We start from the raw sequence: 25,805 nt of genomic DNA on the forward strand, positions 1-25,805 counted from the left end.
TCAATCATTGAACAGTCCAATAAGTGAACTTAAACAGTCATTATCATCATGAACACTAAATAGTATATTCCCGAGTCAGACCTGCATACCAACACAGGCCCCCTAAATGATGGGAGTTTAGGGACAAAAGTAAGGCTTTGTCGAATACAAAGAATACCACTTTGCTTAAAGGTCACATGCAACGTAAAACACAACTTTGCAGATTCTGGTACCTTTCGGTGTGCACTTACCGAAACAAATCATAAAAACTGCCAATTCAACCTATAAAGTTGAAAAAAACGCGATGAAAAAAAAGCCCGCGAAATCGGAGTTCAAACGTTTCACTAAATTCCCCCCAGCGCTGGGGGGAAAACTGGTTTCAATAGCTGTGCTGCGCTGCGTCCATAACGCATGCGCAGTGAATAGGTTCGCGGGGCTTGAAACAGTATGCATGCCCATGAGGTCGTGAGCAGTAGTCTAATCTTGGTTGTGTACACAAGTACATAATCTACTCGTTACGTAAAACAACTTGTTGATTGTAGTAAGCAGTCTCTGTCACAGAGAAAGCTCAGTGTCTGGTTTATTCACACCTATATGTCTACACCTAACACCTATCAGACTATCAGACTATACGACATAAAGAAAATAGGTTGATTTATGACTCGTACACCCGAGTCCCGTGTCTGCCACATTATGTAATTAGGCACGTGTGATACACATGACATGTTTTTATGTCTGTGGGTTGCAAACAAACTACATTCATTTTTTTCGGATGACTGGATCTGACGGAAACTTGTGCAAACTCTTGTCAGATTCAAGTCCTGTTTTGTACTTGGGCGAATGACAGATTCCACCCACGCAGTAGTTTACTATCTCTACTGACTTGATTTTTCACTGGATCGAGAGCAAATTCAGAGAATATGTATTTTCTAAACCCAACATCTCTATATACATTCTTCATGGATAACGACTTCTTTTCGTGTATGTGATTTTGTTTGACAACAGTATATGAATCCATACTGAAAAGACGCATCAAGTACACAAAAAGAAGTTGTTATCCATAAAGAATCTTACTTTCTTGTGACTGGCTATACTTCTAAAATGCCCATCAAACAGATCATCTGTCTGTACACACAATGAACCTCAGCATGTCAGCAAATGGAACAGCCAATCGGAAGCCGTCGTTACGCTTGAGTGCTTATCCACCCACTATGACTGGGTTCGGTCTCCCGAGGGCTTCGTATCGGGGGAAGTAAGCCCAAGTACAAAATATTGCACTTTTGAATCGCGATTGTACGTTTATAATTTTGTTTATTTGGTTTTTTTTAAAGCAGCAATGTATATTATATGTCATGAATAAGTGATAAATGTGTTTTAATTATGTTTGATTTTTTGGTTGCATGTGACCTTTAAGCTTAATTCCTTCCCATTTGGCTGCATTTAGACGGTGATGCGCCATGTAACTAAGTGCATGGACACGGTCCTTTACTACACGCGCGCACGTGTGCGTGCGTGTTTACTGATGTGCAGCCCCATTTTGTCCTGAACATTTAACCATTAAAACTCTTGAAAACGGGTGAAAATGCACCTATTCCTTTTCTCAAAGCATCATTTAGTAGCAATACAATACCACGATTTTACATCTGTTATACATTGTCACGTGTATGGACATACCATATAATATATTATTACTCGCCCGTCGAAGATACTGCAGTGTATTATTTTCACTGCAATATTACACTACAACATATGTCATATTTGGGATTTCACTTTCTTAGTAAAGTACAAATTCTAGTACTTTTTTCGGTTGAGTCCCATCCGGGATTCGAACCCGCACCCTCAGAGTCAGGCACCTAATCGCCAGCACACAAAGTCAGCCGCCTAGCCCGCTCAGCCACCGCGACTTCCAGTGGCTGAGCGGGCTAAGCGGGCTAGGAGGCTGACTTTGTGTGCTGGCGATTAGGTGCCTGAGCGGTGGCTGAGCGGGCTAGGCGGCTGACTTTGTGTGCTGGCGATTAGGTGCCTGACTCTGAGGGTGCGGGTTCGAATCCCGGATGGGACTCAACCGAAAAAAGTACTAGAATTTGTACTTTACTAAGAAAGTGAAATCCCAAATATGACATATGTTGCATTTGACCACTTTCTAAATGGCATCGTGTAATCAATATTACACTAGTGTAATTCAGAAATACGGTTCGTTCTACCACCATGTACTGTGTAATAAAGCACACTTTCACCCTGAACTGTTATAGTTAAAGCACGAGGACACATTTCTTTTCTAAGATGCCGTATTTAATCTAATTTAACCTGACCCTAGTTTCAATTAATCTATGGCAGAAAACAAACGACGGTGTCTGTGACCTAAATTAAGAATCCTCGCACAGGGCTAACTTACGCGCTGTTCTTTTGGCGTGTCAGTCCCCTACGTTAGGGTGAGTGAGTGAGTGAGTTTAGTTTTACGTCGCACTTAGCAATATTCCAGCTTTATGGCGACGGTCTGTAAATAATCGAGTCTGGACCAGACAATCCAGTGATCAATAACATGAGCATCGATCTGCGCAATGGGGAACCGATGACATGTGTCAACCAAGTCAGCTAGTCTGACCACCCGATCCCGTTAGTCGCCTCTTACGACAAGCATAGTCACCTTTTATGGCAAGCATGGGTTGCTGAAGGCCTATTCTACCCCGGGACCTTCCCTACTGTTAGGACAAACGCTACTAGAAAACAAATGATGAACACAAGAATGAAGATTTTATGGATATCAACTTCTTTATATGAGAACACAACGTTTCGAAGTTAATGCTTACTCCTTTCATCCTTCACTTCTAAATGCCCTTCAAAGACTTAAATGATGAACAGTTTGGTGACGGTTTGTGTTCGGGTTAAATATCTTCACTAGATCATTTTGATTACATCCGTGATTCTCTTAAACCATACAAGGCAATATGACCGCCTCATTTCTACTACCAACGAAAGTTTAGATCAGTACATTCAGCTGAAGCTGACTATGATTCTTCAAAGGCATTTAGAAGTTTGGCGTAGTAATACAGGAAAATTTTTATGGATAGCAACTTCTTGAGTCTATTTTCACGACGTTTCGGGGCTTATCCTAGCCCCCTCATCAGGTTGACCTGAACTGAACAGTAAGGCTTAACTGTTAACTCTACCCAAGACATCACACTGCTTATGACGTCTCAATGCTATGACAACATGATACCAGTAGCTAACAGGAACACTATGGCAACACAATCACCCCCTGGAACCACTGTCTTGCAGAGATGCAGTGATGGGGTGACTGTCCGCCTGCATTTGCAGTGATCGCTTGCTTCTTTTGGTGGCGAATGTAAGATCGATGTTAAAAATATAGTCACCATTTATTAAACACGAACAGTATTGTTGAAATATTAGCATTTCACGAATGTACAGGATGTGGTGGTTATAAATAGAAAGTTTCAAGTAGCTAGGTTAAACACGAAAGAAGCAATCGTCGATTATCGACAGAACATATCTTTTCACGTGGACAAATACTAAGGTTTTTTCCTAATGGTTTTATTTTACACTAATTACAGCATTTCAATGGGTCGATATTGTTAATGATGCACTTTTCCACATACATGTGACGTCTTTGTCCTATTGAATGCATAATATTCATTTTATCTATCTAAATGTGATCGTGAAGTGATCGGGGTCCAATGACTGTACACCCACTGTGCATGCTTGCAGTGATCGTATTTTTTCTTGCAGTGGTCGGTATCGTAAATCTTTTCAAACATGCGCATGGACCATGCAGAAGTGAAGATGACTGAAATATATATTTATTGGCAAAGAAATTAAAGTCCCAGCTATTGTGCGAGAAAGGACTGAGACGGGACAGCACACGTTAATGAAGAAATAACTGCACAGCACAAGTTAATGAAAAAAATACTTTCTCGGCACTTGTGCGCGTGCTTCACGAACACGTGGCTGTCCCTTTCTCTGCACCCCTCCTTCGTAACAAACAGTGAACTGTGTGAATGGTAGATTGTTCATAACTTTTATTTTTAGGACAAAAATCCCAACAGGGTTGGTATGATGGTTTGATTATGATCAGCATTTCACTGAGTATGCTATGTTTAACAGTTTCCGAGTTAGATTGCAATTCCTCTTTTGAGCCAAACGGGCTATAGTCGTCGTTAATAGTCAAACGATGTATAGCCTAACACAAGTCTAGAAACGTTTAATTGAAATGATAGAACAAAGAGCGTCATCATAATGTTTATTATCACACTTCACGCCTAGATGTCGCTTTGTGATTGACTGAGCGCTTTTCTGTTATTATTAATGTACTCCGCTTACAAGTGCGTAACAGTTTCTATGTACGCCGCCGAATGCCGAACTCATTTGGTACTTCGTTGTAGCAGGGGTACTCTACAACCTCGATATAGGCTCCCTGGTTGTAGTAATTCTTTTTCTCGAGTCACAATGAATCACGTAAGATATACTGAAATTACCGATATCCTGGATACCCTTACACTGTTAACACTGAAGTGTTCTGTTGGAAGATCTGCTGCGTTAAGGAATCGGTGTCATACCGCAGCGCTAATCATGTGCCTATCATTTAAGACTGCTGACTAGTTTGAATTCTTGAAATCTCTGTCACAGTCTACCAACAGCACTCTGACAGCAACCTACTGCTGAATTTGACCGGGCCTAAGGTCTGACACTCTCACAGTCCTTGAACCACATTTTTATTTTCCCTACATCCTAGCCTCCCTCCAATGCTAAAGTCCTAATTGAAGCAAGTCTAGATTTCCCTAGGTTCAGAATCCATGGTCTCCCTGGGGCGCCTTTTCAATTTACGACAGGTTTGTTCGTTGCCATCAACATTTATGATTATCTATTCAGAGACTAAGCATTAGTCTAGGTCTGACACCTCTCAGCAAGTGTCAACAAATGCATTTCCATGTCGACATTTTTAATAAAATGTGTGCCATTTGAAACAGAATGCATCTGACATTAAAGAAATAAATGTGTTTTTTTCATGCTGTTAAGAAGTTTTGTAAAAAAACCAGTTGTGTTTGAAACAAAAACGAAGATTTTACAACTTGTAAGAATTGTTGTTACTAACAGCTTGGCCCTGGCCCTTCATTAATGACGCTAGCAGACTTAGGGGTGAATTTAGCCTTCCTTCAACACCATTACTGTGGCGGTTGGGTATCCTAGAAGTTAAAGCGTTCGCTCTTCACGACGAACATCCGGGCTCGATTTCCCATATGGGTACAAGGTGTGAAGCCCATTTCTGGTGTCCCCCAGCGATATCGCTAAGGGCGGCGTACAACTGAATTCACAATACCGGTATTGGTGATACTAATGACGTGTAATTCTTTTAATATATTTGGAACTACAAATATCCATGAATACGTCTTATGAAAATTATTCAGAGAATATTTAAATAGTACAAAAAGTAGAACTGTTCTCTTTCCACGTCTCACGTGATACACGGATTGATTGTATGTACTCAACATTGTGGAAACCTTCCCCGTCTACATGTTTGTCTGTGGGGTGACCACTGATCAGTTGGTCAACAACAAATCTCTGTGGGTAGTTGGGAGTATGTTAATGGAAAGTTGGTGTATGGCGCATATTTCCACCAAATGACATCACTGATCAATGTTCACACTTTGGCGATACATCCAAGTGTCTCTGGTTTGCGGTTTGCATAGTGGACTAGCTGTGGCTTAAGGTACTGTGGGTAGAGATTTTGTGTTTTTGCAGATGGATAATATCTTTTTAGTACCCTGAAGTTGGCTTGATATACATTGTCATACGTGTACGCTTGGTAAATATGAATTATTGCCTTTGTTTTAGTTAAGTGTTATGGTCATTGTCTCTATTTTCAAATCTCCGTGTTTCTGCACATAATGATTGACAACTGCAGAAAAGTCATCCATAGAAGGGCACTATCCACACCTAATCCCCTCATTCACGTTGCTAAGTCTGAAACTGACTGAAAATATACTGTGCTACATCAAAATCCCTACTTATTTCATATTTTCAATAATTTTTAAGAAAAGGTGTACAGAAATTTCCGATCACTGCATATTCCAAATTTCCCATCACTGAATTATGTGTTCACTGTACTCCCGCGATCACTTCACTGAATATCAGGTTTACATTTTGCATAATAACTTCTTCAGTTTTGATCTGAATGACTCATCAAACGTTCTTCTAAGCAACGCAGTAATCCTTCCTCACAAGAAAAGAAGGCCACCTAAGAACTCCGCAAAGACAAATCCATCACCATCACAGAAGCGGATGGTAAGGCAGCAGTCATCATGGACACACCTGAATTTCATGATCTTGTGAACAAAACCCTCAGTGACACCACAACCTACAAGATACTACTCTAGGATCCTACAGCAAAGTTGGAACGCCAGCACAAGAAAGCCCTAAAGACTATCCATGACAGCTATGACAGCAAGCAAATCAATGATACCGTGTATAATTAGGAGATAAACATACTGTGTTGGAAAATCTGAGGTATATAACGAAATTGTAATAGCTCTAAATTTGATTTAAAACCATTATACCATAACCGTGTTATTCAGATTTTAAACAAATAAACAAGTGTTGGAAAATCAGAGGTATATAGAGCAGACCGTTGCCACTACCCTCCATCAACGAAATAATCGTACACGGAAAGCTGAACCAGCTCCCATCAGGATTAACATTCCATACCAAGGCCAGATTACCCATCACATCAAGCGACTCATTAGAGGAATTACAAGTTTGGATGTGACATTTTATTCTTATAAAACATTAAAAACCATCCTGAGAGCAAATGGGAGAGGTGGCAGCAACCAGAATGAGTCCAATTCCAGATGATGTATATACAAAGTTTCTTGTGATTGTGGAAGCAAGTATATTGGAGAAACTTGCCGGCATTTAAACATTGGACCAAACTTCAGCTGACCTTAAATCTGACTCTCAGAACACATTGTTAAAAATCAAAACCACTCTATCAGTTGGCAACACTCTCAAATCTTGGCGTCTAACGTCAATAATTGGTGAAAAAGAAAACGTCTTGAGTCAATCTTCATTAGAAGATTAGTACCAGAGATCAACAGATGTCTAGGGGTTTACCTCCCTAGTGCCTGGTGCACCACCAAAAAGACCGACAAGGGCACCCATGGATGAACAATAATTTCTATGTACTGTTAATAGTATTACTTGACATGCTATACATGCAATACATTTATCAAAAAATCTTTGTAGACGTCCAAACTTACAATAATAAGGATCTGTCATTTCTAATTTAATCCAACAACACTACTATATATTCAAAATAAGATGTATTCATGTTAGTTGTAACCATTCACTATTAATTCTATTGTGTTGTCATAGTATTCCTGTTAGCTACTGGTATCATTACAGGACAACTTTTATGGATAGCAACTTCTTGAGTTGCTATCCATAAAATTTGTCCTGTATTGCTACGCCAATTTCTAAATGCCTTTGAAGAATTACTGGTATCATGTTGTCATAGCATTGTGACGTCATAAGCAGTGTGATGTCTTGGGTAGAGTTAACAGTTAAGCCTTACTGTTCAGTTCAGGTCAACCTGATGAGGGGGCTAGGATAAGCCCCGAAATGTCGTGAAAATAAACTCAAGAAGTCGCTATCCATAAAATTTGTCCTGCATGAAGCTGACTAGTCCAGCAACATTCCACGATTGCTTTGTGGGAATGTAAACATTGCAAACATTGCCGCGTCTCTGGGCGAGGGGAGTGGCTGAACAGTATGATGTGATATGCGCCGACCAAATAAATGTTTCTTCAGTCTTGTTATCATACCACCTACATCCCTCAACGTGTCCTTCAAATAAATCACAGCCCTTTGGTTCACCAATGTGCCACTCTTTATGAGGACCCTTTCCTTTTTGACCAAAATAACAGGTTCGTTTTGGTTCAGCGCCGAATCGAACCAGCCAATTTGACCATAACGGCACATATTTTAGTCGAAACAAAGTACTGTAGTTACAAGAGTGACATGTCAATACAATTTATGTATTACGTGCATTAAACGCAGATCTACACTGATCAATAATTTTCGGTCATATTCCTTGGCTAGCCCTCGTGCCTTGTGAAAGGTTTGAAACGCATTAAGAACTCCCAAATGGAATGAGTTGCTGGACCTTGCAAAGGGGGGTAACTCTAAATATAAACCGCTCCATAACAGTACTGTTGACAGCCGCGTGAGATCTTTTCTGGAGTAACAAGCGTGACCAATCAAATTGATGACTATTTAAATGAGGATTCGTCCTCTTGTTCGACTAAGCTTCAGCTGTTCTCGCAGGTAATGAAAACTAAAATAATCACAGTTTTCGTGTAAAAATTGTTGTTGAACTGGTGTATTGACAGTTGAAAATGTTATTGACACTAATGACAGTGACTAAGCGAAGAACAGTCAGCTGTCTGTGTTAGGTGTATTAGTTTCCTAATAGCCATAGTTGTCTCCATTTGTGTGGCATTTCTTTTCTCGGGCTGGCAGTGCAGTAGCAGACAATATCACAAGATAGATTCTCTTCTGTAACTGACACACTAAGTGACAAGGGTCATATGAAGTGTAGCATGATGGACTTTGGTCAGATGACTTGTCATGACCTAGAAACATACCCGTTGAGTACAGTTTCTACCCTACTTTCGTTAGGTTTATTACAATAACATGTAGCAGTATGCAGGCAGGCGATGAGATAATTCTACCTACAGCACATAGAGAAAGTTGACAACATCACCTCATAATTAGATGAAATTGTGGAGCCCACAATATCTTCAGGAGCCCGCTACCAGGATGGCAAAATATTGCTAAACAAAAAGACTTTGACAGAACGTAAGAACATGTGTTTAACTTTAGGTATGTAGTTGATATGATAACATGGCTGAAGAAACATGACAAAGTATATATATTGGGCCTGCACATTTCACTATCAGCCTGTGGTCATGGGTGGAGCACACAGGAACTTCATCCCTGGCGCTAGTTTTCATGCTTCCGTACATGTTCAATGATGTTGATGTAGTTCATGGTTCGACAGGAAATACAAATGTACAAGACGTCCAGTTATTGAAAGTGATTTCAAAGATGACCTGATATGAACTGACAGAAGCATTCTTCCTTCTGATATTTGTACATACCTGAAAATGTTTACCCTGTATATTTCTATGTTTTCAGGGTCTATTAAATTCATTCAACATACTATATGTCTTTGTTGTTTGTATCCGTTATTTCTTGATGAACGTCTATTTGGACAAAGAGATACAAAAAAACAACAACCTGTAACTGAAAAAATCTTAATTTGGGCATGTATTAACTGATGAAAAGATTATTACGCTTCATTTTTCATGTCTTCAGTATCATCCCCCTACCCATATCTTACATAGGCCAGATGGCCTCATTTAGCTATGGGTATCTCCTTGTGTTATCAAGTGATGTTACATGACTTGCCATGCTTTCCACTCTCTCCTTCATGGCTCAAGGGTATGTTTCGGCAAGCACTGGATTGCTGCGTATGGTACCATATCCTTTTTATATTTAGATCCTGTATGCAAATTAAGCTGTGTATGTTTTTTTGCTATAGTTATCTTTCATTGTATGTACAAAATTTGAAAAACTGTCAATATTCTGTGACATTTATTCATCATAATGTAGTTGGTTTATGTTTGATGAAATCTTGCCTTGACTGCAGGTGTCAGTTATCAGTGGCTGATCCTCACCTCCAGTGTCCATCATGCATGAACCCATGTTCTTCCAGCTTGCGGTGCAGATGATGTATTGATTTATCAGATTTGCAGTTAAGTCGTTATTTGTGTTACATCTGTTGACATGTGATAGACCATGTGAGGAAGTCAGCTTAAGTCACTGGTGATAAATCTTGAGATAATGCCAGTAACCGTATCTTTTTACCTACTGCTGAAATTCACAACTCAGGCGATTTGCCATTACAGGGTGAGTCATCTATTGCTGGTCTGGGTTTAGGTGTGTCTAGGAAGAGGTCTGCTACTATTGAGTCAGAGAGTGAAAGGAAGAAGCCCTCATCATCTGTAGAAGAAATTGTCAACATTCAGGACTTTGTTAAGTCAACTCGTTCTGGTACAACAACACAGCAGAAGTTGTTCAATGAAGACATCATGCCTCCTGACAAAGCAGACATATATGCTGACCCTCTGGTACTACTGCCTGAAGTACTAGTAAGATTTCTTTGCCCTGGTGAGATCTAGAGTGATCAATGGGGAGTTGATATCCAGGTTCTTGGGCCCCAAAACTGAAGAGGATAGAATAAAGTCCACTTGCCTCCAACCAGACAACTCGTCTGTCCAGCAGATTACTTGGCCAGCAAACCGCATATCTGCAGGTCCTGATTCATCAAGGTCAAGAAAGTATTTGAGATTCGTGTTCAGAGGTCGACACTTCCAGCGGAGTGTCCTTCCATTATAATATCATCAGCCCAGCGGTTATTTACATTTTCACTAAGCCCATTGTCTATATCATTGAGGTCTACACAGTGGCTTCTACCTTGACGATGAGATACAAGTTCAGCAAATAGCCAGTCAACTCAGACTGCAGCTGGTCTTCACCATCAAACTGCTTGCACAACTGGGATGGCTAGTAGACTAAGGAAGATCTTCAGTTACTGGGAATAAGGTTCATCACAACACAGAATCGTATTGTGATCCCAGAAGATCATTGGGTCAAAATCCAAGCCATGAATCCAGCAGCAGTCATCTCTCCATTACCACCTAGAACATGGCAGTGTCTCCTCAGTCTACTCACCTCAGCATAGGACCCGACTCACAAAGGAAGACTTCAGTTACATCCACTGCAGCGAATCCTGGCAAGACACCTGCACCTGATCCTTCTACCAGACAGTCTTAAGGCATACCTGTTATGGTGGACTCACAAGTCAAATGTCAGCGGAGAGACCTAGTTAGAGGTGCCGGTCATGGACACACACCTCTACATAGATGCATCACTAGAAATATGGGGAGCACATCTTGACAACAAAGTGGCATCAAGGAAGGGGTCAAAACAAGAACAACATCTTCACATGAACCAGTTGTAAGCTGTGATCAACGTCATACGTCACTGGTCAAGTTCACTGATCAACTGAATGCTGAGGGTCCACACAAACAACTCAACAGTGGCATTCTACATAAACTGGCTGGGATCAAGAAGATCACCAGGCCTTCTTCAGCTCACCTTCCAGTGGTTCGACTTCCCAGACAAATTAAACTTCTGGCTAAAGGTGTGTCATTTCCAAGGAGCCAAGAACATGGTAGCAGACGTTCTACCTAGTTTACTTCATCCGCCGCCCACGGAATGGATGCTCCAACCAAAGGCATTCTGGCTTACTATCATGAGCGTAGGATCTCCCCTCATAGACCTGTTCATACATAGTATTTGCCAACCACTGCCTCAGAGACATCGCTACTGAACAAAAGCGCATTCTCTGACATTCACAAGATTGCGCCACTTGTTGTAGTACAACAAGTAATGGTTACACAAAGGTGCAGAGTTTGAAATCTCACCCTTTGTCAAAAAGACTTATTGGTAACCTTCATTGTGTAGAGTTTTGGTTGAGAGTCCATGCGCACTATCTAGGCTAGACTAGCATGAGTGATTAAGACCCTGTAGGGGAAACAATCTTACACATATGCTAGGGGTTGCAACTTATTTATGGTAACAATTATATCATAATCTATTGGTTGTTTATTGATAACTAGTAAGAGGAATATACTAGTATATCTAAAATCCACATGAATCTATGAAATTCTTGTCTTAGAGAAGATATGACAAGATCTGTTTCCCCCATGTTGGCAGTGGAAGTGTGAAGAACAGGATCTAGAAAGTGCTGTTAAGCAGTTCCTATCCATGAAGTTTCCTGACCCACCACTGAGGCCTTCTGATTGTGGAAGCATAAGAGGCATGAGTCAGGATAAGGTAATAATTTGATTTCATACTTATCCTGACTCATGATGTCAAACCTTTCCAACCTCCCCAAGAATGCACTTTGGGTTTCCCAGCAAACCCAGGTGTAAGGGTTTATTCAGGAGAGAGTGACAAACATGACAAGTCACGAGACAGTTTGGGCGGGAAAAGGGTTCAAGGGAGGCAGCTTGTGGCTGAGTGAACTTCTACATCCTCTTCAAGGGAACTACAAGGGATTCCAATGTTCTACTATCATTTGCAAAGAAGAAGATAGGCATAATAAGCATGAGTCAGGATGAGTATAAAATACCTATTTTACTTCAAAAATTACATGACTTAGTGGACTGGTGCTTAATTATTCAGAGACCTTTGTATTGCAATGTTTAGCCATATCTGGGTGCTTGCAGAAACAAGTAGCAACAAGTAAAATATCCTGACAGAGTGTTTATATTGAGTTATGTGTAACTGGTGACACAAGGAGTATTGACAAAATCATGCTACCTTCAGCCATCATTTAGTTTTCATAGCATCAATGCAGGTGGAGGTGGATTTTGGTGTGTTTCTAGTAAATAGGGTTATTTTACTTAATTTAGTAATAATGTGCAATATATAATTCAGCATGTATTTCCATAATGACACAAAGATTCCAAATTACGTAAATATTCAAACCTGAATGAATACTAAAACATATCTAGTTGTATAAGTAACATAGTTCATCAAACAAAACAAGGCACAAGAATAAACAATAAAAATATGTGTAAAGGTAGTTAAAGTTTAAGGCATGGGAGTTATCAAGTGGTATTTTAAGATAATTAACAAAAGCTTTTGACCTCCCATAATTAACAAAAGCTTTTGACCTCCCAGTCTTGTTAGTTCCTTGAAAGCATGAGGAACATCACATTCACACCAGATTACCCTATCGTAATGTCTACCCTATAAATGTTTTGCATAGAATTACCTAATGACACTTATCTGCATTTGAACAACAAATTTCAGAATGAGTGGAGATCGACCTGCCAGTAGTGCTGTGAAGCCCAGCAATGTAGCCACCCAGTACCAGGAACAGCTGTTTGACAGTGCCGCTAAGGGCAATGTAGAACATGTGCTCACACTGCTTAAAGGTAATGCTGGTATAGTGCTGTGTAATCAGATACCTTAGAAATTACAGAGAGCATGACAACTCATGATTATAGATCACATACATATGAAATGGATTATTAATCAGGAAAATGAAAAGGGGAATTGTAATGAAAACATTCCATTATTTACCAGCACAATCTAGGCGATCAAGTCACCTGAGCATTGGCCGCTGGGACTACTAATCACTTTGTAAATTGTAACGTATATCATACCCTTACATCATAAGAATCATACTTCATTTTCACAACAATGTGGCCATCAGTTGTGTCACTAGACTTAGTCTTTGAGTGAAGTTAGTGCCACTGTATGTTAATGACACTGTGTGACAGACATCCTGTAGAACTCATTTTTGCTTCATAGACAGATCCTTCTGAACTGTCTAGAAGTGGCATCTTGGGAAAAGCAGGTTCTGATCGGTAGTTGGTAGTAACAGTGAACATGATGAGAGCTATATACTAATATTGTATGACGACTCAACATGAAGGAACTGTTCCATTTTTTATTCCCAACATTAATCATAAAATGTCAGGCGTGGGTAAGAATTTGTGCATGTCAGTACAGTGATACATTGACATGGCAGTGAAAAACTGGACAAGGGAGAATTACAGAAATGATAAGTGTAATATCGCAGAGCAAATTTTGTTATTGTTGATATGGCTGTAACGTGTCATGTTACTCTCATGACCAAGGGCTAGTGCCTAATGTGCTTCTGCTTTTTAACAGATGTTAATGTAATTGAAAATTTGTGAAATTTTAATCCTTCAACAGTGTCATCACGTTGAATGAGAATTCAGAATGATCATTTAATGAATGATTTAACATACAGAAACAATTTAAGAACTGTTAGACGCTTCCCACCACAGTCATGGACAAACAGATCCTATTGTCCAGCCATTTGAAAATCCCATTGCCCAACACCAGGGACAAGTCGGTTTTCATTTTGGGCAGTCAGATAATGGTGTCTTACTTGTCAGTGGGCTACTAGATAATTTCAGCTTACAGTTTCAAACTGCAAATAAGCTTTTATTTCATTTCATATCTGCTCAAATTGTAGCCATTAAATTTCACAATAATAAAGTAGAATTATCTTTCTTTGCTATTTATTGCCTTTCAATAAATAGTACACTAAACATTAACATCAAATCCCATGTTGATTTATTCTTTCATTATTATGTTATCATGATTATGTCATAAAAATCATTACGAGTGGAAAATTAGCCAGGACAAGTTACTTTCTTAATATTTAGAACCCCAGTTGTCTATCATTGCTTTTGCTGACAAGTGTCATCTCAAGTGTCATCTCAAGCTGTTGGATGTTGCTGATTGATCCTCATGTTTCTACTGTTGTAGCCAGTATTCTGTACACCTTAGTGTAAAGGCTCAACTGGATTGTGTTGGTTAGTATGTAGAGTTATTTCCCTTGTTTACATTAAGGCATATGTTCGTCATAGTTTTGCAGGGGCAGAGCCTACTTTACATGTCCTGTTTTGTTATAGCAGCTGTGGATGTTGATGCCAAAAATGATCGTGGGTGGACAGCACTGATGTTTGCTGCCAGGAATGGCCAGGTGTCTGTTATCAAGTCCTTGTTGGAGCAAGGGTGAGTTCAAACAGCTGATGGGCCACCTATGCTGTAAAGCACTGTGACTAATTGAGTTCAATTTCAGGGTTTCTCTCCAGTGACCCAAGTGCAGGCTGAAATTAACAAACTTGTTATGATTTTACACCTGTGACTGGGTGTGACTCTGTGTTGTCACAACCCCTAATGTACAGTACACATCCTGTGCACTTAAAAGAACCTGCAAATCCCTAGGTAGATCAGTTGGTACAAGAATACATACAAACACCTAGTTGTGGGTACAGCAACATGCAGTAAACTTGGACAAAGTACTGTGATTATGTTTTAACTATACCATTAAAAAAAAGTAGAACATTTTGGATTTACAAGATGGATAAAATGCAAATAATGAAGCCAAGGAGGAAACAGATGATAACGAGAAATTAATGGTCAATGCAACAAAATATGTTATTCCTTTCGAAATGATTTATCTGTATGGATATATGTTACTTTTTCTCATATGCATTGGCATTGGCTTGTGGTATAAAAAAGTATCCCTTACCTTTTTTTAATGGTATATTATTGTATACTGTTGACCTGTTTGAGTGACCGTTTTAGATTGGTGTTTTGGATCAAATGACATTTAAAAGTTAAAATATTGAAAGATAATGCCATGAACTTGCACAGTGATGATATTGTCATTCTAGGAAGTGAAGGCATTTTCTGAGTCATTTATTTAGAACTGCAATTGATATTTTCAGCTTGTGATATTTGTGTGATGATTAGGTGATACCTTTTGTCTCCTCTACAGGTCTAGTGTGAATATTCTCAACTCATCTGGTCAAACAGCACTAGATATCGCCAACTTCTGGAACCACAGTGATGCATCCAGTGCCCTTTCTGACAGCACAGTTGTCCCCACCCAGGAATGTCGCAACTACTATTCTGTCAACCCCCTTAACAGGGCCTCTGACCGTAGGAAGCACCCTGAGTGGATCGACCAAGCGGTTAAGAGGGACAACACAAAGTTCATTGTTTTCTCAGATCTGAATCCATTTCTTAAACAGGACCCAAGTGTCACGTCTCGAAAGAGTAAATATATTCTATGTCTGTTCAGTTACAAGCAGCTTGCAGAACACATAGCAAAGAAACCTCTGCTGATATTCCTTGGGCTGGAGACATGGGACTCGGAGTCAGCAGTGTGGTTTGCAGTTGATGTCACAGGGTATGAAGAGAGCAAACTGAAGGATGTACATAATGATGGCTTCTTTGCAAATCCATTCCCACTGACTATGCAGATGGATGAGAGACATGCCGGAATATTTGCTGAAGCTCGATCTATATTGACCTGGCATGATCGGTACTCCTTCTGTGCAACATGTGGCAGCCCCACAGTGGTGCGTGAGGCGGGCTACAAGAGGGTATGTGACAACGCTGACTGCCGCAGTCACAAGGGTGAGTTAGGTCACATCTCATGGATGAAACTCAGGTTTCTAAAATAGGTTTCAAGCTACATAACAAAGCAGTGTTTTATGTTTTATGGACGCATCAACCCAAAAGGCAGACATTTTGAAAAACTTCTTCCCAAGGAAACAGTTGATAATCTCATGGACTCCTGTAAGTTTTGTTGTTGTTTTGTTTTCATTTCTTTATTACACTCAGTGGGTTACAAAATAAAAGTACAGTCACAGTAGGGTACAGTATTAATCTGGGTGCAGCAGCTCTGGCAGATGAATCGGCACCTGTACTAAGATAAACATTGACCATGATAGTAGCAGTTTATAAGCTAAGCTGAGCTAAACCTATGCAAATGGTAATAAAGATGGACGCTAACACTTGGGCTAAATATTTGAAGCCTGTTTTGTAATGCAATCCATTTTGTGTTCAACAGACTGATTCTATCATTTGTAATTGCAATGTATTTTTCTACTGTGAAGACGTCTTTAAGGGTAGCTTTAAATGAATAAATACATCTCTTGATATTCATAACATATATATGTCGTTCGGCTAAAATGGTCATGTGAGTTAATAAACTATCAGCTCATGAAGAAAATAGCATGACATTGTTTGTTATTTCAATGTTTTCCAAATATTAAATCAACATAGTTGTTAAAACCCTCCCCAAAGGATTTGACGCATGGGCATTTTATATACACATGGTCAATAGAAAGAGCACAAACCAGAGTCGACCAATTTCATTTTTAGTCGTTCCTTTTAGGTGTATATTATTTTATGTAAGAACTTGTATTGGAATTCTATGAGTTTTGTGTCAGTTATGGCTTTTCTATATCATGATAAAATACACTTCCAGTCTATAAAAGTGTCAAGTTCTCTTTCCCATTTATTACAAACATTAGAGAAACTGGTGGCTGAGATGTGTTTATGATTATATGATTCTCTTTACATTGTTTTGTCATCCAGCTTGTCAAGAGCATTCTGATCATAGATCACTGATTTAGCTTGTCTTAGTCGTAATTTATGCAGAAATCAGGTGTATTTGTTTTCTGCTGATAAATACAATACCAAATAAATAATGTGTAATCTCGTCATATTGTTAGGTATCCACAACACCTGCTATCCCCGAGTTGATCCATCGCTCATCATGCTGGTTGTCTCCCCTGACGCCAGTCGATGTCTGCTAGGCAGAAAGAAATCCTTCCCTCCCAAGATGTTCTCCTGCCTTGCTGGCTTTATGGAACCAGGTGTGTATAGAAGCATGCTACAGTCTCACACAGAATGCTAATGGTGTATGGAGCCAGCATCAGACTAGCTTGACAGGGTTCTAACAATCTTGATAAAAGCCTCGAACTTGAGCACTTACCATGATCTCCACATCAACAGTGTCAGTTACTGTAATAGTGTATAGAGAGACACAAAGCTGGCCTGTATGAGACAGTAGCATGACCTCCACGTCAACAGTGTCAGTTACTGTAATAGTGTATAGAGAATCAAAGAAGCTGGCCTGTGTCAGACTGTACCGTGACCTTCACGTCAACAGTGTCAGTTACTGTAATGGTGTATAGAGAGACACAAAGCTGGCCTGTATGAGACAGTAGCATGACCTCCACGTCAACAGTGTCAGTTACTGTAATGGTGTATAGAGAATCAACGAAGCTGGCCTGTATCAGACTGTACCATGATCTTCACGTCAACAGTGTCGGTTACTGTAATGGTGTATAGAGAGACACAAAGCTGGCCTGTGTCAGACTGTACCATGACCTCCACGTCAACAGTCTCAGTTACTGTAATAGTGTATAGAGAGACACAAAGCTGGCCTGTATGAGACAGTAGCATGACCTCCACATCAACAGTGTCAGTTACTGTAATGGTGTATAGAGAATCAAAGAAGCTGGCCTGTGTCAGACTGTACCGTGACCTCCACATCAACAGTGTCAGTTACTGTAATGGTGTATAGAGAATCAACGAAGCTGGCCTGTATCAGACTGTACCATGATCTTCACGTCAACAGTGTCGGTTACTGTAATGGTGTATAGAGAGACACAAAGCTGGCCTGTGTCAGACTGTACCATGACCTCCACGTCAACAGTCTCAGTTACTGTAATAGTGTATAGAGAGACACAAAGCTGGCCTGTATGAGACAGTAGCATGACCTCCACGTCAACAGTGTCAGGTACTGTAATGGTGTATAGAGAATCAAAGAAGCTGGCCTGTGTCAGACTGTACCGTGACCTCCACGTCAACAGTGTCAGTTACTGTAATGGTGTATAGAGAGACACAAAGCTGGCCTGTATGAGACAGTAGCATGACCTCCACGTCAACAGTGTCAGATACTGTAATAGTGTATAGAGAGACACAAAGCTGGCCTGTATGAGACAGTAGCATGACCTCCACGTCAACAGTGTCAGTTACTGTAATGGTGTATAGAGAATCAAAGAAGCTGGCCTGTGTCAGACTGTACCGTGACCTCCACGTCAACAGTGTCAGTTACTGTAATGGTGTATAGAGAGACACAAAGCTGGCCTGTATGAGACAGTAGCATGACCTCCACGTCAACAGTGTCAGCTACTGTAATGGTGTATAGAGAATCAACGAAGCTGGCCTGTATCAGACTGTACCATGATCTTCACGTCAACAGTGTCAGTTACTGTAATGGTGTATAGAGAGACACAAAGCTGGCCTGTATCAGACTGTACCATGATCTTCACGTCAACAGTGTCAGTTACTGTAATAGTGTACAGAGAGACACAAAGCTGGCCTGTATGAGACAGTAGCATGACCTCCACGTCAACAGTGTCAGTTACTGTAATGGTGTATAGAGAATCAAAGAAGCTGGCCTGTGTCAGACTGTATTGTGACCTTCACGTCAACAGTGTCAGTTACTGTAATGGTGTATAGTGAGACACAAAGCTGGCCTGTATTGGACAGTAGCATGACCTCCACGTCAACAGTGTCAGTTACTGTAATGGTGTATAGAGAATCAACGAAGCTGGCCTGTATCAGACTGTACCATGACCTTCACGTCAACAGTGTCGGTTACTGTAATGATGTATAGAGAGACACAAAGCTGGCCTGTGTCAGACTGTACCATGACCTTCACGTCAACAGTGTCAGTTACTGTAATGGTGTATAGAGAGACAGAAAGCTGGCCTGTATGAGACAGCAACATGACCTCCACGTCAACAGTGTCGGTTACTGTAGTGGTGTATAGAGAGACACAAAGCTGGCCTGTATCAGACTGACCCATGACCTTCACGTCAACAGTGTCGGTTACTGTAGTGGTGTATAGAGAGACACAAAGCTGGCCTGTATGAGACAGTAGCATGACCTCCACGTCAACAGTGTCAGTTACTGTAATGGTGTATAGAGAATCAACGAAGCTGGCTTGTGTCAGACTGTACTGTGACCGTCACGTCAACAGTGTCAGTTACTGTAATGGTGTACAGAGAGACACAAAGCTGGCCTGTATTGGACAGTAGCATGACCTCCACGTCAACAGTGTCAGTTACTGTAATGGTGTATAGAGAATCAAAGAAGCTGGCCTGTATCAGACTGTACCATGACCTTCACGTCAACAGTGTCGGTTACTGTAGTGGTGTATAGAGAGACACAAAGCTGGCCTGTATCAGACTGTACCATGACCTTCACGTCAACAGTGTCGGTTACTGTAGTGGTGTATAGAGAGACACAAAGCTGGCCTGTATGAGACAGTCACATGACCTCCACGTCAACAGTGTCAGTTACTGTAATGGTGTATAGAGAATCAACAAAGCTGGCCTGTATCAGACTGTACCATGACCTCCTCAACAGCAGTGTCAGTTACCGTAGTGGTGTATAGAGAGACAAAGCTGACCTGTATCAGACTGTACCATGACCTCAACGTCAACAGTGTCAGTTACTGTAATGGTGTATAGAGAGACACAAAGCTGGCCTGTGTCAGACAGTAGCATGACCATGTCAACAGTGTCAGTTGCTGTAATGGTGTATAGAGAGACACAAAGATGCCCTGTGTCAAACAGTAGCATGACCTCCATGTCAACAGTGTCAGTTGATCATGTATACAGACACGAAGCTGGCCTGTGTCAGACTAGCATGAGATCCTCGTCAACAGTGTCATTTGTTGTAATAGTGTATAGAGAGACACAAAGCTGGCCAGTATGAGACAGTATGATGACCATGTCAACAGTGTCAGTTGCTGTAGTGGTGTATAGAGAGACACAAAGCTGGCCTGTGTCAAACAGTAGCATGACCTCCACGTCAACAGTGTCACTTGCTTTAATGGTGCATAGTTAGACACAAAGCTGACTTGTATCAGACTGTACCATGACCTCCACGTCAACAGTGTCAGTTACTGTAATGGTGCATAGAGAGACACAAAGCTGGCCTGTATCACACAGTAGCATGACCTCCACGTCAACAGTGTCAGTTACTATAATGGTGTATAGAGAGAGACAAAGCTGGCTTGTATGAGACAGTAGCATGACCATGTCAACAGTGTCAGTTGCTGTAGTGGTGTATAGAGAGACACAAAGCTGGCCTGTGTCAGACTGTACCATGACCTCCATGTCAACAGTGTCAGTTACTGTGATCGTGTATAGAGAGACACAAAGCTGGCCTGTATCAGACTGTACCATGACCTCCTCATCAGCAGTGTCAGTTACTGTAATGGTGTATAGAGAGACAAAGCTGGCCTGTATCAGACTGTACCATCACCTCCTCATCAGCAGTGTCAGTTACCGTAGTGGTGTATAGAGAGACAAAGCTGGCCTGTATCAGACTCTACCATGACCTCAACGTCAACAGTGTCACTTACTGTAATGGTGTATAGAGGGACACAAGGCTGGCCTGTGTCAGACTGTACCATGACCTCCACATCAACAGTGTCAGTTACTGTAATGGTGCATAGAGAGACACAAAGCTGGCCTGTGTCGGACAGTAGCATGACCATGTCAACAGTGTCAGTTACTATAATGGTGTATAGAGACACAAAGCTGGCCTGTATCAGACAGTAGCATGACCATGTCAACAGTGTCAGTTACTATAATGGTGTATAGAGACACAAAGCTGGCCTGTGTCAGACAGTAGCATGACCATGTCAACAGTGTCAGTTGCTGTAATGGTGTATAGAGAGACACAAAGCTGGCCTGTGTCAGACTGTACCAGGACCTCCACATCAAAAGTATGAGTAAAAATAATGGTGTATAGAGAGACACAAAGCTGGCCTGTGTCAGACAGTAGCATGACCATGTCAACAGTGTCAGTTACTGTGATCGTGTATAGAGAGACATAAAGCTGGCCTGTATCAGACTGTACCATGACCTCCTCATCAGCAGTGTCAGTTACTGTAATGGTGTATAGAGAGACAAAGCTGGCCTGTGTCAGACAGTAGCATGACCATGTCAATAGTGTCAGTTACTATAATGGTGTATAGAGAGACACAAAGCTGGCCTGTGTCAGACAGTAGCATGATCATGTCAACAGTGTCAGTTACTGTAATGGTGTATAGAGAGACACAAAGCTGGCCTGTGTCATACAGTATCATGACCATGTCAAGAGTGTCAGTTGCTGTAATGGTGTATAGAGAGACACAAAGCTGGCCTGTGTCAGACTGTACCAGGACCTCCACATCAAAAGTATGAGTAAAAATAATGGTGTATAGAGAGACACAAAGCTGGCCTGTGTCAGACAGTAGCATGACCATGTCAACAGTGTCAGTTACTGTGATCGTGTATAGAGAGACATAAAGCTGGCCTGTATCAGACTGTACCATGACCTCCTCATCAGCAGTGTCAGTTACTGTAATGGTGTATAGAGAGACAAAGCTGGCCTGTATCAGACTGTACCATCACCTCCTCATCAGCAGTGTCAGTTACCGTAGTGGTGTATAGAGAGACAAAGCTGACCTGTATCAGACTGTACCATGACCTCCATGTCAACAATGTCAGGTACTGTAATGGTGTATAGAGAGACACAAAGCTGGCCTGTGTCAGACAGTAGCATGACCATGTCAACAGTGTCAGTTGCTGTAGTGGTGTATAGAGAGACACAAAGCTGGTCTGTGTCAAACAGTAGCATGACCTCCATGTCAACAGTGTCAGTTGATCATGTATACAGACACGAAGCTGGCCTGTGTCAGACTAGCATGAGATCCTCGTCAACAGTGTCATTTGTTGTAATAGTGTATAGAGAGACACAAAGCTGGCCAGTATGAGACAGTATGATGACCATGTCAACAGTGTCAGTTGCTGTAGTGGTGTATAGAGAGACACAAAGCTGGCCTGTGTCAAACAGTAGCATGACCTCCACGTCAACAGTGTCACTTGCTGTAATGGTGCATATTTAGACACAAAGCTGACTTGTGTCAGACTGTACCATGACCTCCACATCAGCAGTGTCAGTTACTATAATGGTGTATAGAGAGAGACAAAGCTGGCCTGTATGAGACAGTAGCATGACCATGTCAACAGTATCAGTTGCTGTAGTGGTGTATAGAGAGACACAAAGCTGGCCTGTGTCAGACTGTACCATGACCTCCATGTCAACAGTGTCAGTTACTGTGATCGTGTATAGAGAGACATAAAGCTGGCCTGTATCAGACTGTACCATGACCTCCTCATCAGCAGTGTCAGTTACTGTAATGGTGTATAGAGAGACAAAGCTGGCCTGTATCAGACTGTACCATCACCTCCTCATCAGCAGTGTCAGTTACCGTAGTGGTGTATAGAGAGACAAAGCTGGCCTGTTTCAGACTGTACCATGACCTCAACGGCAACAGTGTCACTTGCTGTAATGGTGTTAGAGGGACACAAAGCTGGCCTGTGTCAGACAGTACCATGACCTCCATGTCAACAGTGTCAGTTACTGTGATCGTGTATAGAGAGACATAAAGCTGGCCTGTATCAGACTGTAGAATGACCTCAACGTCAACAGTGTCACTTGCTGTAATGGTGTATAGAGGGACACAAGGCTGGCCTGTGTCAGACTGTACCAGGACCTCCACATCAAAAGTGTGAGTAAAAATAATGGTGTATAGAGAGACAGAAAGCTGGCCTGTGTCAGACAGTAGCATGACCATGTCAACAGTGTCAGTTACTGTGATCGTGTATAGAGAGACATAAAGCTGGCCCGTATCAGACTGTACCATGACCTCCTCATCAGCAGTGTCAGTTACTGTAATGGTGTATAGAGAGACAAAGCTGGCCTGTATCAGACTGTACCATGACCTCCTCATCAGCAGTGTCAGTTACTGTAATGGTGTATAGAGAGACAAAGCTGGCCTGTATCAGACTGTACCATGACCTCAACGTCAACAGTGTCAGGTACTGTAATGGTGTATAGAGAGACACAAAGCTGGCCTGTGTCAGACAGTAGCATGACCATGTCAATAGTGTCAGTTACTATAATGGTGTATAGAGAGACACAAAGCTGGCCTGTGTCAGACAGTAGCATGACCATGTCAACAGTGTCAGTTACTGTAATGGTGTATAGAGAGACACAAAGCTGGCCTGTGTCATACAGTATCATGACCATGTCAACAGTGTCAGTTGCTGTAATGGTGTATAGAGAGACACAAAGCTGGCCTGTGTCAGACTGTACCAGGACCTCCACATCAAAAGTATGAGTAAAAATAATGGTGTATAGAGAGACACAAAGCTGGCCTGTGTCAGACAGTAGCATGACCATGTCAACAGTGTCAGTTACTGTGATCGTGTATAGAGAGACACAAAGCTGGTCTGTGTCAGACAGTAGGATGACCATGTCAACAGTGTCAGTTACCGTAGTGGTGTATAGAGAGACAAAGCTGGCCTGTATCAGACTGTACCATGACCTCCATGTCAACAATGTCAGGTACTGGAATGGTGTATAGAGAGACACAAAGCTGGCCTGTGTCAGACAGTAGCATGACCATGTCAATAGTGTCAGTTACTATAATGGTGTATAGAGAAACACAAAGCTGGTCTGTGTCAGACAGTAGGATGACCATGTCAACAGTGTCAGTTACTGTAATGGTGCATAGAGAGACACAAAGCTGGCCTGTGTCAGACAGTAGCATGACCATGTCAATAGTGTCAGTTACTATAATGGTGTATAGAGAGACACAAAGCTGGCCTGTGTTAGACAGTAGCATGACCATGTCAACAGTTTCAGTTGCTGTAGTGGTGCATTGAGAGACACAAAGCTGACTTGTGTCAGACTGTACCATGACCTCCACATCAGCAGTGTCAGTTGCTGTAGTGGTGTATAGAGAGACACAAAGCTGGCCTGTATCAAACAGTAGCATGACCTGCACGTCAACAGTGTCAGGTACTGTAATGGTGTATAGAGAATCAAAGAAGCTGACCTGTGTCAGACTGTACCATGACCTCCATGTCAACAGTGTGAGTTACTGTGATCGTGTATAGAAAGACATAAAGTTGGCTTGTATCAGACTGTACCATGACCTCAACGTCAACAGTGTCACTTGCTGTAATGGTGTTGGAGGGACACAAAGCTGACCTGTGTCAGACTGTACCATGACCTCCACATCAACAGTGTCAGTTAATGCAATGGTGCATAGAGAGACACAAAGCTGGCCAGTATGAGACAGTAGCATGACCATGTCAACAGTGTCAGTTACTGTAATGGTGTATAGAGAGACACAAAGGTGGCCTGTATCAGACAGTAGCATGACCATGTCAACAGTGTCAGTTACTGTAATGGTGTATAGAGAGACACAAAGCTGGCCTGTATCAGACTGTACCAGGACCTCCACATCAAAAGTATGAGTAAAAATAATGGTGTATAGAGAGACACAAAGCTGGCCGGTATCAGACTGTACCATGACCTCAACGTCAACAGTGTCAGTTACTATAATGGTGTATAGAGAGACACAAAGCTGACCTGTGTCAGACTGTACCATGACCTCCACGTCAAAAGTATCAGTTACTGTAATGGTGTATAGAGAGACACAAAGCTGGTCTGTGTCAGACTGTACCATGACCTCCTCATCAGCAGTGTCAGTTACTGTAATGGTGTATAGAGAGACACAAAGCTGGCCTGTGTCAGACTGTACCATGACCTCCACGTCAAAAGTATCAGTTACTGTAATGGTGTATAGAGAGACACAAAGCTGGTCTGTGTCAGACTGTACCATGACCTCCTCATCAGCAGTGTCATTTACTGTAATGGTGTATAGAGAGACACAAAGCTGGCCTGTGTCAGACTGTACCATGACCTCCACGTCAAAAGTGTCAGTTACTGTAATGGTGTATAGAGAGACACAAAGCTGGCCTGTATGAGACAGTGGCATGACCATGTCAACAGTGTCAGTTACTGTAGTGGTGTATAGAGAGACACAAAGCTGGTCTGTGTCAGACAGTAGCATGACCATGTCAACAGTTTCAGTTGCTGTAGTGGTGCATTGAGAGACACAAAGCTGACTTGTATCAGACTGTACCATGACCTCCACATCAGCAGTGTCAGTTGCTGTAGTGGTGTATAGAGAGACACAAAGCTGGCCTGTATCAAACAGTAGCATGACCTGCACGTCAACAGTGTCAGGTACTGTAATGGTGTATAGAGAATCAAAGAAGCTGACCTGTGTCAGACTGTACCATGACCTCCATGTCAACAGTGTGAGTTACTGTGATCGTGTATAGAAAGATATAAAGTTGGCTTGTATCAGACTGTACCATGACCTCAACGTCAACAGTGTCACTTGCTGTAAT

At 41.5% G+C, this 25,805-nt stretch overlaps 1 protein-coding gene across 7 annotated transcripts in view; it reads left to right on the plus strand.

The window, feature by feature from the left end:
- Positions 1–25,805, plus strand: part of LOC137278174 (NAD-capped RNA hydrolase NUDT12-like) — a 31,065-nt gene that overhangs the window by 688 nt on the left and 4,572 nt on the right. Inside the window, exons 1-6 of one of the 7 annotated variants that reach the window (XM_067810362.1) lie at positions 8,179–8,316; positions 11,836–11,955; positions 12,940–13,064; positions 14,580–14,682; positions 15,452–16,095; positions 17,199–17,342. In XM_067810362.1, coding sequence (XP_067666463.1) covers positions 12,941–13,064; positions 14,580–14,682; positions 15,452–16,095; positions 17,199–17,342 — 1,015 coding nt within the window. In that variant the 5' untranslated portion in view covers positions 8,179–8,316; positions 11,836–11,955; position 12,940. Of the gene's footprint in view, positions 1–8,160; positions 8,317–8,659; positions 8,851–11,835; positions 11,956–12,939; positions 13,065–14,579; positions 14,683–15,451; positions 16,096–17,198; positions 17,343–25,805 lie in introns of those variants that run through there. The other 6 variants (XM_067810365.1, XM_067810360.1, XM_067810361.1 and 3 more) reach the window with 6 other exon arrangements.

Source organism: Haliotis asinina, chromosome 3, assembly GCF_037392515.1.
Source record: "Haliotis asinina isolate JCU_RB_2024 chromosome 3, JCU_Hal_asi_v2, whole genome shotgun sequence".
NCBI lineage: Eukaryota > Metazoa > Mollusca > Gastropoda > Lepetellida > Haliotidae > Haliotis > Haliotis asinina.